Source organism: Pteropus alecto, unplaced genomic scaffold, assembly GCF_000325575.1.
Source record: "Pteropus alecto unplaced genomic scaffold, ASM32557v1 scaffold177, whole genome shotgun sequence".
NCBI lineage: Eukaryota > Metazoa > Chordata > Mammalia > Chiroptera > Pteropodidae > Pteropus > Pteropus alecto.
The window spans coordinates 889,490-902,386 of record NW_006442207.1 but is presented as its reverse complement, the minus strand read 5'-3'; the positions used below and the strand labels follow the sequence as shown (position 1 = coordinate 902,386).

At 40.2% G+C, this 12,897-nt stretch overlaps 1 protein-coding gene across 2 annotated transcripts in view; it reads right to left on the bottom strand.

Moving 5' to 3' along the window:
• Positions 1-618: 618 nt before the first annotated feature.
• Positions 619-12,897, bottom strand: part of CACUL1 (CDK2 associated cullin domain 1) — a 63,436-nt gene continuing 51,157 nt past the window's right edge. For both annotated transcript variants that reach the window (XM_015596365.2, XM_006920823.3), the window contains 3 exons: positions 12,054-12,192; positions 5,472-5,515; positions 619-5,009 (listed from right to left, as the gene is read on the bottom strand). In XM_015596365.2, coding sequence (XP_015451851.1) covers positions 4,969-5,009; positions 5,472-5,515; positions 12,054-12,192 — 224 coding nt within the window. In that variant the 3' untranslated portion in view covers positions 619-4,968. The remainder of the gene's footprint in view (positions 5,010-5,471; positions 5,516-12,053; positions 12,193-12,897) is intronic.

The window sequence follows — 12,897 nt, the reverse complement described above, 5'->3', positions numbered from 1 at the left end:
GAGGCACGAATGTACTATGAACAAAATCAGAATGTTCTGTATTATAACAAAGTTCCAGTGAGCCAGGTACCAACATAACAAGGCCAAGGACATCTACACAAGGTTTATTTCATTAACCACAATGTTTTAGAGTGATGGTTCATACTCTAATACAGAAGGACTGATTCAAAACTATCAAGAGTTAAAAGTGAAAGCCAAAGTCGGTGGCTTTGAATACCCGGTCAGTAAGAGTTTCATTCACCATACTGTTTTTCTGGGATCAATAAAATCCGATGCACAGAACACCTTGTTCTAAGAGCTGCCATGCTTTCCAAGAAATGAGCACCACCAGAGGCTAGATTTCTGCGTTTCATCCTCGCTCTGGCTGTGCTGGTGGGGGGCAAAGCCTCTCGCCTGCACTTAACCTTCTATTTATTCATAAGCATTTCCATTGCCAGCCATAAATCCCCACAACTTCACATTTGAATAATTTCTCCTGGATTGCATGGTGGTAATATTGACAAGCGGGACTAATGAGAGTAATTAAACTGCCATCTGCTTTAAAAAAACATGTCCTTCTAGGAGAATATCCACAGTCTTATTGCATTTAGTACACAGTCACAACATTGAAATGACATGTGGGAATCAATACAAAATATTTATTTTTTTCAAACCACAGAATTCACCCCAGAGCCACACTATAAATTTCCCAGAATTATAAGAATTAACATTTTTCTAAACAATCCAGTCCAACCAGAAATGAAGATAATTTCCATCCAGTATGGGTACAATATATACTAGGGTCCTCTGATTAGCATTTTAATTCTCCCACAGCCACTCCATCAACATAAGCAGAAATCGTATGTGTGCTTGTGCCACTCAGCTCCGAAAAGAGCTTCAAAACAGGGTCTTGGCCAGTGGAGGAGAGAAAGTGTCACAATGAATGACTTAGTTAATAAACAGTGGGGACAGAAGAGGAATCGCTTCCCTTGGAAAAAAATAGGGGTCCTTTCACATATTCTGGTGGCTGGAAGCTGGGGCAAAGACCATCAGGGCATGATAGTAATAGGAAAGCCATTTCTCCGCCAACTACCACGACCTCTATTTTAACTTGACAAATGTGAACTTCATCTTATGCAATGTTCTTGAAAACAGCGATCACAACCAAAAAGGTCCTAGAACCCTCTTACAGGTATCAGTCAGGGGAGTCACATTCCGATCATAAATTTTACAGTCTCCTTAAGAGGCCCAGGAGTAAAGTAAACGTGGTACTCTGAAGCTCGATGACACACAATAAAAAAATCAACTCAAAACATCCAATGACGACTGGATAGCTAAGGTAGGTTTTTTGTGTTAGTTTTTAGTTGTAAAGTTTTTTTAATATGTCAGATTAGTGTATATTCATAAAACAATGTTCAGTTATTTTAATAATAGCTGCTTATTAAACAACTGACTTTTAGCTTAAGGACAACTCTTGCATAATAATCATGGAAATAAATGTGATAAAATGGCAAACACACAGAAGAAAATACAGCCAGCCTCAATAAGACGACAAATCTGGAAGGGTTACTCTGGGAGGTTAAGCAGGCTGATTTAAATACTAGGACGCAAGTGTCCCTGCTCACTTCATATCCGCAGGCACCGGTCGTGTTGGCCAGGTCACCACGGCCTCCGCTAGCACGCGTGCGCGGGCCACCGCTCTGAAGTTCTCCACTTGTGCTGAAGGACTCTCAAATCCCTTCTTCGGTCAGTACAGAATATTGCGAGGTGATGCATGTGCAAACTCTTCCTGAGGAATTCTTTACGTGTGCAAAAATGTGCAACCCGACAAAAAGCATAACGCAGAGCAAGGGGCGTGGCGGCGGGGCGGGGCTGCGGCGCTGGGGACGCACGTGCAGCGTTGACGGCCACGGGCACCCATTCTTCTGCAAGCTCACTCACAAACTGGTTTTCATCTACACCCCAAAGACACGGAGGGGAACTGCCTCAAACTTGTAAAGGGGACAGGAGAAAAAGAGGAACTTTTCCACAAAATGTAATAATGTCCAAGTCATGCGTCCAGGTTTGAGTTTCTCTCACTAACTCTGTCTACGAACCATGAGGTTTGAGTCACTACACCCGATTCTGCTTTCTGTCCCACAGGAAACAAAGCAGTAGCTCCTGTTGGGCTAGAGTGCAGCTGTGAGAACAGGGGACATAAGATGGCCCTGTTACTGAAGATTCAGGCCGACCTAAAAAAAAGTACCATTCTCTCAAAACAAGATCATCTATTTATTCTTCTACACGTCACTCTTTTAAGGTGACTGAGCTGGCTTTCTTTTGGAGGGTCAAGGCTCAGGCTGCATATACACACCAGCACTTTGCAGCCAAATACACTGCATGTACAGTTCTCTGTCTTCAGCAACTTCACTCCACAAAAGCCAGTACTGAACTACGGGTGGAAAAACTATATACTGCACTGGCAAGATGAATACAAGTAAACGAGAGAAGAAAATACTTTCTGGCAAACAGTGCTTAGTCAATACAAGATGGAGGACAAATCTTGTTTCCTCTCATGGTGCGAAGATTTTGTTAGGAATCCCAATTAAATTAGCAAGGTGAATTTTGGCTTGAAATAAAGAAATAGATTCTTCACACTGCAATGTATCTCAGGGGGTAAAAACAAGTAACCACCGGGTCACACGCACTAGGAAAAGGAGTATGTTCCTTCTGCAGTTCGTGCCTTCCCATCACGGCTTTGCAGGACCAAGCCCTAACCCACAGCTGGCTGCCATCACTGTGCAAAAATTTAGAGAAACTAGATTTTGCAAACTTTGCCCACTTTTTGTTAACACAAAGATAATAATAAAAAGAAGACAATATACAATATTTCTCCATTAACTTAATGCAAAAACATCCGAAGATTTTAATGCCAATTCACATCATAATACAATGCTTTTATAGGGAAAGTTCCATTATTAGCCAAAAAACGAATAATCTCTCCCAGAAAAAGCATTTGAGTATATTATTTAAATACTGAATAATTCATCCACATTTAAAGAAACATTCCAATTTTATTCCTTTCAGAAATATTATTAAAACCACCCAGGAGAAATTTCAGTTGCAGGTGTTACTTATAAGCCTGCAGCAAGCATTCCATTGAAAAAAGTAAAATTTAGAATTCATGATAAAATAGAATTTGTCCTTGAAACTAGAATGTTACTGGTGTAGCAAATCAAATCATATAGGCCCAGTGAGGGCCTGTATATATCCTTACAGTAATTCAGTGTTTATCATATAATCCAAGATGCTCACAGAGTTAAATGAGTCTGATTCAAGTCCCGCTAAAGCCACCAACCGTGGTTGATAAGTACTTAAAAAAATAAATCTGGCAACCTTTATTTTACTTCTTTGAATAATAATTTTACAAATATAGAACTTCTATTAGATGACTTACTTGCTCCCAAGATCACACTTCTAACTCTCCCACCAGCCCACTCTCCCAAAAAAGACAAACTAAATTGGCAGAGGCACCTCTTAGGGAAAACCTGCAACCCAGAAGTGTGATAGGATCTCTGATGTCTTCTTCTTCTGCTCTCTCTGAAGTAAATATTAGTCTGCCATAGCCGAATGAACTCAAGCATATGCTCAATTTAGAATCAAGCAAAACTGAGAAAAAAATTTTTTCACTTGCCGTAGTTTTCTATCTTTCTTTGCCTTTCAACAACAACTAGAATAATCTTCAGTCTTTATAGGGAACTGAACAGCACCGTAGGTAGAGAGACAGAAAGCAGAGCTCTGCCAACACAGTTGAAAGGGAGCCTTAAAACAGCAGTGCTACTTCTCTGTTACACTCAAACGCGATGTTTCAAAGATGCAGAGTGCAGACTTTTTTAAGTACTTATCTTACTCGTTTAAAATGAAATGGATCAGGAATCCTACACACTGATTATATTTGGATTTAATAACTGTATCTGCTTCCTAGAGCATCACAGGAACCAGCTTCACTGCTGGATGATTCTCAACAGTATTACAGGGGGAGTATTACAACAGTATTACTGCTGAAGTGCTGGCCGCCCCGACACTAGCGTGACGCCAACGCCACAGCACTGGTGACAGCATGGTAAGTGATGGAGGGAATGGAAAGGTTCTACGCGAGTTGGTCCCCAACGTTAACGCAAACATGCCATGGTGGGGCGGGGGGAAACCTTACTAGTGTGCAACTTGTTTCTATTTCCCCCACTTATTTTAGCAACCTGCTGTAAAGTCACACCTGCCATGCTGACAGGCTAGTCCTTCCTTGATACCATAAACTTTTTCAGGAAGCGTTTGTGAGTTTGATAACAGGGTCACAGAGTTGCAAAGTGCACAAAGCTCAAGGCACAGAGTAGAAAAAAGTTGTGAACTGAGAGGGGGAGTTACAGCAAAAGCAGGGTTAGAATTTCCCTTTAACAAGACTTTCTAATGCTAAACAAAGACCAACTCTTTCAAAGGGGTTTGTTTTGGTTATGGGTGAAAAATACTGGACTGTTAACGATCTGCTCGATTAGAAAGCAAAAGGTATCCTTATGTGTGAAACCAATATACTGAAGTGCCAAGTCCACAAATGAACAAAACAAGTGCTTTAAAAAAAAAGTTCTTCTGCTCTTATATTTTTGGAGGAAGCTGCTGATTTGGGCTGCCGGATTTCACTTAGCAATGGTCACTTTTCCAGATGCTTATTCCTCACGGAATCTGCAGATAAATTCATTAAAAGATTGCCCCATTTCAAAATCATCCCCAAGTCTAGCAGCAACTGACTGTTTTTTTTGTTGTTGTTTTTTGTTTGTTAGTTTTTTGGTTTTTTTTTTTTTTTTTAATTACAAACCAAAATAAGAAGTCCAACATCCTCTTCCAAGAACAGCTTTGTGGCAGAGCTCCTGAGTGGAGGACCCCGCTGTGCTCTGAATACAGTCTCTGCAGCTCCAGTGTGTCCTTGTTTCAGGAAGGAAAGTACATTCAAGACATTCACTATCTGTACCCTCTGGAACCTGCACACGCTGACGAGCTGTCTGAAAAAAATCATCAGAACAGGAGAAAGTATGAATAGCAGACGGCATTTGATAACGCTAGGTATCTGCTATTTAATACATTATTTCTCACCCACCTCCCAATCCCCCAAAAAGAGGATTTGAAAACACACACACACACACATACACACGTGTCAAAACCATGTGGTCTGCATAAAGTGAAAGGGGGCTAGAGCATCAGGAGCTGAGACAGGGGCATTCTCCCATCCTAAGAGAAACTAAAGAGTCTGGTAGCCTCCTGACAACTGCCTAGGAATCACTGCCACCAGCTGGACTTCACAGTGGCCACAGCTTGCAGAGTAATCTGACCTTGATCACACACAGTGCCTAATGAGACCACCATCAAGAACACTACGGATTTCATTATACTCACCACACAGTCACCGCCAGTGGCTACCTTACATCACAAAACCATCAAAGGTGGTAAGGAACTTCATTACTTACTATAAGCCAACTCATCCCCAGCTCTCTTGCGGGACTGGTCACCTCTGGGGATTAAAAACAAGAAGAGGGAGTCAACAGGACTGACTGACATCTTCACATACAAAAACAGGAGAAATGACTTGACATAACTGATAATGGAACTATAGCAGATATTTCCATTCTAACCAAATAACCTATTTTAAAATGACATTAAACTTAATCAGTAGCTGAGTCATTTATAACCTGAATACTCTTAGCTAAAGACTGCTGTCTTTTAAATATAGAAAGCTATTAAATGAAGGATTATCTACAAAGATGGTTTACACTGGGTTCTAGAAATAGGTTCAGACAAAAATGTCTTTGAAGATTAAACTGGGTTCTGCTATCAATATTCCTAGTGACCTTCATATACTAGGGCAAATTTCAAATATGAAATAGGATAATTCAAAATCTTCCCTTAAAAGCCTATTATGAGACCAATAACTGCTTAAAGCTTTTGAAAAATCTCAGAATCTCAAGAACGTGAACAGCTTTCTTGCAGGTGGAAGATCGAGAATCTTTACATAATTAACCAGTTCATCCTCAAACACCAAAGCTTCTCGCTCCACTTTAGAGATAAGAAAACAGAGGCTCTGATTAGGTCCTACACTACCTACCAACCCTATTTTTGTCCCTCTAGCTTCTCAGACAATAATTCAGACAAATGACGAAAATGCCTGCATGATGAGTAACACCGACCGAGTCGCCAGCCTTTCCCTTCTCGGTCCCTTGGCAGCACGGACACAGCTGATCTCATCTTTCCTTGAACACCTGACTCTTCCTGGCACTTTGTCCTCGGCCACCTTTCCTCTCCTCATGTATTCTCCTTGGTCTAGAGCAGTAACCACGCCCATCCTGTGACTTGAAATACTATCCACGTGCCAGTGGGTCCCCGATTTATATCTCCAGCTCTGACTTTTCCCCTGCACCTCAGACAGAGATCCAACCGGCTCATCACCATCGCCACCTGGACGATCTACATATCCTGCAGATCTGCCAGGGCCGGAATGCGATGCTGACCCCACGCCACCCCCACCTTCCTCGGTCTGCCTCGATAAATGGCATCACGACCCACCCGGTTACTCAGGCCAAAAGCCTGGCTCATCCTTGATTCCTCTACTTCCCTCACTCTGGAGCATTTTATTCAAAAATAAACCACACTCCTCACCCACTCCATGGCTACGACTCCAATCTAAGACCCTATCATCTCTCCCCCGCACAACTGCAAGAGCCTATTAGTCCAGACAAGAGCCAGAGTGATCTTATGTAAAAGCATAAATAAGACTATTACACGCCTCCGATTAAAGCCCTTCAGTGAGTGTCCATTACAATTAAAAATCAATTCAAAAATCAAAAATCAATTCACCTTCCCAGCCCTGGGAGATATGGCTCCTGTCTACCCCTCATTTTCTGTCTCTGTTCACTGTACTTCAGCCACATCGCTTTCTTTCTGTCCCCTGCACAGTCAGAGCTTTTGTATCTACTATTCTCTCTGCCTGTGGTGCTCTTCCCCTAGTTAGCCAGTGGCTGTGTCCTTGTCATCTACACTCTGGCTGGACCGCCTCCTCCTTAGAAGGCACAACATTACCAAGTGAGCCGGAAGAGCCCCTCCCTCATGCCCTGGTCATTCAAGCTCTATCCCAGACTGTTTCATTTTCTTCCCAGCACTTATTATTATTTGAAATAACTTGTTTCTGTGTTCATTATATTCTCCTGACATTACAGCATAAGCTCCATACAAACAGGAACTTTGCCTGTCTGGTTCGCCCAGGACCTAGAAGAGTGTCTGGCACGTAGTAGAAAATAAATATCTGCTGAATTAACAAGTTAGTGAATAATTCATAAATGGCTTCTACAGATGGATTATTAAAATGCTAGCTAGCTCAAGTAATTATTTTCTGCTTTTCAAAATCTTCCAGATACTGGAGTTTCCCACTTTCTTTCTCTGGTTATGCTCGAGACTAGGAAAGGCATCTCTTGCTGGGCTAGGTGAGGAGTCTTAATGATGGGCAGGGGGACAACACACCAGATGACCTCTGAAGGGCTTTACTCTACACTGAGCATTTAGAGAAAAAGATGCACTACCTTTAGCATGAACTAGCCTTAAGCAGCCTAGAACTCTGAACAGACATTCTAATGCCACTTTTTAAACACTCCTACTGTCATTTTTTAAACACTTCTACTGTGAACACTATACCTAGACAAAGCCAGCTGAGTGTCTTATATTATTAGTTACACTAGTATCTTCATAGTAGCAGTCAACAAATACTCTGCAACATGTTAGTACTGATCAAAAAAGGAAGATATAGGATTTTATATCTGGAACCTCAACTTGTAAACACAATCTTCATTCTTAACCACCAAGTGTTAAAAAAAAAAAAAAACTAAACATGCAAAAATAACAGTAGAAAAATACAGATGTGAGAACGAATGTAAATGTGACGTTTGCAATTGGCTGCCGAAGACATGCCCTAATGTCACAGCAGGGAAGGCTGTGAGCTGTGCGCAAAACCAGACCCCTCCAACTAAACGGAGAGCCTTAATCCAGAGCAACCCGCTCAGCTAAAAGACCAACACCCCCTGTACTACAAGGTTCCATTTTGCTTCAGAAATCCAGGTAACAATTACTTAGAAAGGACTTTTTATTTGCCTTTAAAAGCTATTTGGTACGCACTTTGAAATGGACCACAGGCTGGTTTGAATAAGGATGCTCCATCCAAGGGCATGCACGTTAGCCGTTCCCAAATGAGCTTATCTTCCGAATCTAATCTTTGACAGGAACAGACACCAGCCCAACCTTCCTGACCACAATCAATTCACCTGCGCAGGTAACCGATAAAAAGAAAACGCTGCCCTCAGCTTATACGTTAATTCTAGCTTTGAAATAAGTCTACACTATATTTCCATGCACCTAAAGATCTTTTACATAAACTCCAGCTCAAATGAGAATCTGTCCATTAAATGTAAAAGAGGATATATTTTACAACATTCACACATTATTTCAAGATATTTCTAAGAATTATTCTGTGCCACCCACATTTAAGCAGTGTACTACTTATTCGGGACTCCATACATCACGTAAGTGAAACATAATCTTAAGTTACGTTTGCAAAGCTGAACAGGAATCATGTGGTTGGTTACACATAAACCATAAAATGACTCCTCATATCAGACGAGCCAGTAACAGAATTCTTGTTAGAGCCTGTACTAGATTCTCAATTTTTTTGCATCAGTGGACACCATTTCTTCCAAAACAATCTTAGGCAAATAACGATCAAAGGAGGCATGAAGTTTGGCAGGGAGGGCAGAACGCAGAGCGAGAGCTGGCAGCGCAGGAGCTGCGGGGCAGGCGGACTTCCTCTCAAGCGCTCAGTACGCGGTGCGCACGTCCTTCCCCACCGGTCTGAGCCGGCCGAGCGGTGCGCTGGAGCGAATCCGAGATTATCGTGTTGGCCACCCACCAGAATAATTTATCTCACTTTAATCCTCACGGTAAGTGTAAAATAAATTGCTAATTTAATTCTAGAAATGGCCCGATTCGGTTTGTAAAACAGACCAATTCAATTTGATTGCCTCTTGGAATACAACGTTTAAATTTCAGGCAGAAGTTTTATGAAAGAATTCCACTAAGAGAAACAAAAATTCCAATATACACCAGAACTCCACAGCACTTCCCCGACGATGACCAACCTGGCCGTGGCGGAACGGTGCCCACATTAGTCCTTCATGCGTCAAGGCAATGTTACGTGAGGCTATTTACGGAGTCACTCACTCATCTCAAGCGAATTCTACTAAGAGCTGCTCTACGCTGAGCAGGACTACACCCTGTTCTCTTATTCTGGTTCCAAAATTAGGATGAGGAAAATGTCTCCGGATGTGTTTAATAGTTAAACAGTTAAACAGTTCCACTCACTGCTCTGGAAGGCGAATTCAAGGTGTTCACAGAAATCCACAAGACCTATCTTCCTAACTGCTTCATAAAAGTAAAAGTTTTCAGAAGGCTGTTTATTTTTTTAAAAGGCATCAATAAGCTCGTCTCTAAAATTAAAAGCAGACATTCAAATAAAACGTGAATAAAAGTATAAAAGCTTCAAAATTATGGTTAGCTTAGGGGAAAAAAGGTATACTCAAATTATTCTGCATTTATTTTAAAATATTTAAGGAAACACTTTTAACTATAATTCGAAATACAGGAAGATAAAACCTGATAAAGTTACACACACACACACACACACAAAGTCTACATGTCTTAAAATTAAAAAGAAAAACCAACATCATGAGCAAAGTCAAAAGACAAACTGAAAAAAAAAAACCTGTCTTATCTCAAGCAAAAAATCAATCTCTTCACTACAGAAAGAACACCTAGAAACCAAGAAAAAGAGACTAACAATCAAACAGAAAATGAGCAAAGAACATACACAGACAGTTTATAGAAAAGGAAGTATAAACATATGAAATATGCTCAGCCTCACTCGTAACAAGAGAAAGGCAAACTGAACCACTTCTCACTAATCACGTTTCACCTGCGAGACTGGTGAAACACCAACGTTTAGCTACATACACTACAGGCGAGGCCATGACGAACGGGCACTTTCAAGCTCTGCTGGAGGAGATGCAAAATGGCTCGATCCCCTATGGAGGGCAATTTGGCAATATTAATCAGAATTACAACTCCACTTACATTTGACCCAGCAATGTCGCTTATGGGAATTTACTCTCCAGATATCCCTGGAACAGGTACAAAATTACGCATGGCATGGACAAGGAAGACCATGCTTTGCAGTGTTCTCCATAACAGTGAAAGACTGGAAATAATTCAAGTTGCCATCTCCTGGGGACTGGTTACAATTTGTGGTATATCTACATAACTGAATGTGTAAGGAAAGGAAAAATTAAGAACATATACTATGTTTGCCTGTATCTCTGTGTGTGTGTGTAAAAGAAACAGAAGAAATCATAAGAATCTAATAAAAATGATTACCCAACGGGGTGGGAGGAGATGGGGAGACAGGTGGGAGCAAACTTCTCAGTGTATAAATTTCATTCTCAATGTGTATCATTTTAATTTTTGAACCATATATTAAGTCTTCAAAAGTGAATAAGGAAAATTAGTATTGTATCAATGGCCTCATTCTATGCATGAAAATAATGCCGCTATTAGAAATATTACAGTGAATGTCAGGAAACGCCTGACCACTGGACACTGGGGAGAAAAACTAGCTGTTTATCTCCATTTCCCACGGGCCTTTCCTTCCCTAACTTGCAACAGCAAAGTCAGGTTTATAAGGCCTCTCTATTAAAAAAGCTTCATGGAGACTTCCCACTGTGAGCTGCCAGTGAGTGGGGTAAATGACCAGGGGATTACTCACTGCCCCCATGACCACATGGATGCAGATGCCACCAGGACAAAATGGGGAAAGAATGCCAATCCGTGGGCCAAGAAACGCTCTGCTTTCTTTCCCAGCCTGTGCTGAAACCAGAGACCTGGTAACAGTGATCTGGGTCGGGACTGATATTCTGAGATTTAGTTTGGCCTCAGAACCTATGAAAGTGAATGTCCATCCCCAGCTCTAGTCTAGTAAAATAAGTGAGTCACTAATATACATATGATGTGTTATTGAATTGTACACTTGAAACCTATTTGATTTGATTAACCAATGTCATCCCAATAATTTTAATTAAAAAAAATTTTTTTAAAGAAATAACTGAGTCACTACTCAATTATTTTTGTGGTCACAGCTATGTCTATAAGTGAAAAACACAGATATCTTTCTTTTCACAACTTTCTTACTTTAATCCCAGGGATTCAAGTAAGAGAAGATAGACAAAAATGCTAAGAGTAAAGATTATAAAAGTATAGGGTATTACATACTCCCCCCTTCAATGATGTATTGACATAACCCGGTGCTTTCCCATAGGGAATTTTTTAGTTAAAAATATGCACTTTGCAAGATTTTCTGGGTTATAGACGTGATATTGAATTATAAATTTTAGAGAAATTAGCAAAGTGCATATATCGAATCCAAAGGAGGCAAATTCTCTGGCCACATTATAGCGATATTCTACTTTAAAACAAACAAACAAACAAACAACAACAACAAAAAAACCCACCTAGAATGTAAGCTAAAAGTAAAAATATGAAAACAAAATCCAAAGCCTCTTTCTACCGGTTTAGTCATAAAACTAGTCATCTGCTAGTTTAGTTATAAAAGTACGTTATAACTGATTCTAAAATTTCTATAATGCCTTTCCAAATGCTCAGAATACGAGAGGATCAAAAGTTGGAAGAGCTCTTGAAGACTGCCCAGCCTAACTGCCACCCAGGGAGAAATCCCTTCTTCAAAATCCACTTAGTGCAGAGCAGCTTCTGTAAAACCAAAACCCGGCGTCAGCATTTCCACAGAGAATGACCGACCTCTCTCCCCGCAGCAGCACCGTGACTCCCGGACAGTTCCTTCCTGCTCTGTGTTCTAGGAACCTCAGCATCCCTCCCCAGCCAAAACAAACTGGCCTAAAAAAGTGGATATATTTTGTAACAAAAAGAAAAAAAAAAAAAAAACTTGCCTCATGAAACCATTCTGTATAAGTTCTCTTTGAAGTTTCTGATCTTGAGCAGCATATTCAGGAAGTTCAGATTCCAGCGCCGGAGGGAGAATGTTTGGAATAAATTTAGAAAATAGAGTTGGAGCCATCTGAACCCACTCTGCGAGGGAAGGAAAAGACTCATTAAAAAACCATATAAACAAATTAAATTAAATGGACAAGGGAAAGTTTTGTTTGCTCAAATATATTAAACCAAACTAAGGTATACTCCCCTTCTGATAAAGCACACACAAGAAGTCAAATTTCGTTTCTAAAAAGAATTTACAGTGTAAAAGAAAGCAGGTGTTTTTACATTTTACTGATGTAACAAAGTTTAATGAAAATTTCTAAAGAAGTTTTGAATAGAACTTTTCAAAAATTCTAACTATGAGGAAAAACATGAATGAGATACATGAAGAATTCTGAGGGGGAGGAGCCTTAGAAGAGGTAGTGGAAGCACTAGCCCTACTAAGCGCTAATTAAAACAACATCCTGGCCAAGAACAGAACAGTACAGGTAATAATAAGCAGACAAATAAAAAAAAGTAAGTATCACCAAAAAGGCGGGGGGGAATTGAGCATTTAATAAGTGGGCTGGAGACGACTGGTAAGTACTTTTGAAATAAAAACCTATTCTGATCCATACTAAATAACAGCAAATTAAATAAATATAACGGTAAAAGACAATAATTAAATGGTTGTTTATTAATAAAATGATAAACAATCAAGGGAATAATCTACAGAAAAACATTCAGAAATAAATAAGCAAAGAAGTCTAAGGAAAATATTTCCATCGGACATGACAAAGATGAATTAGTATTTTTATT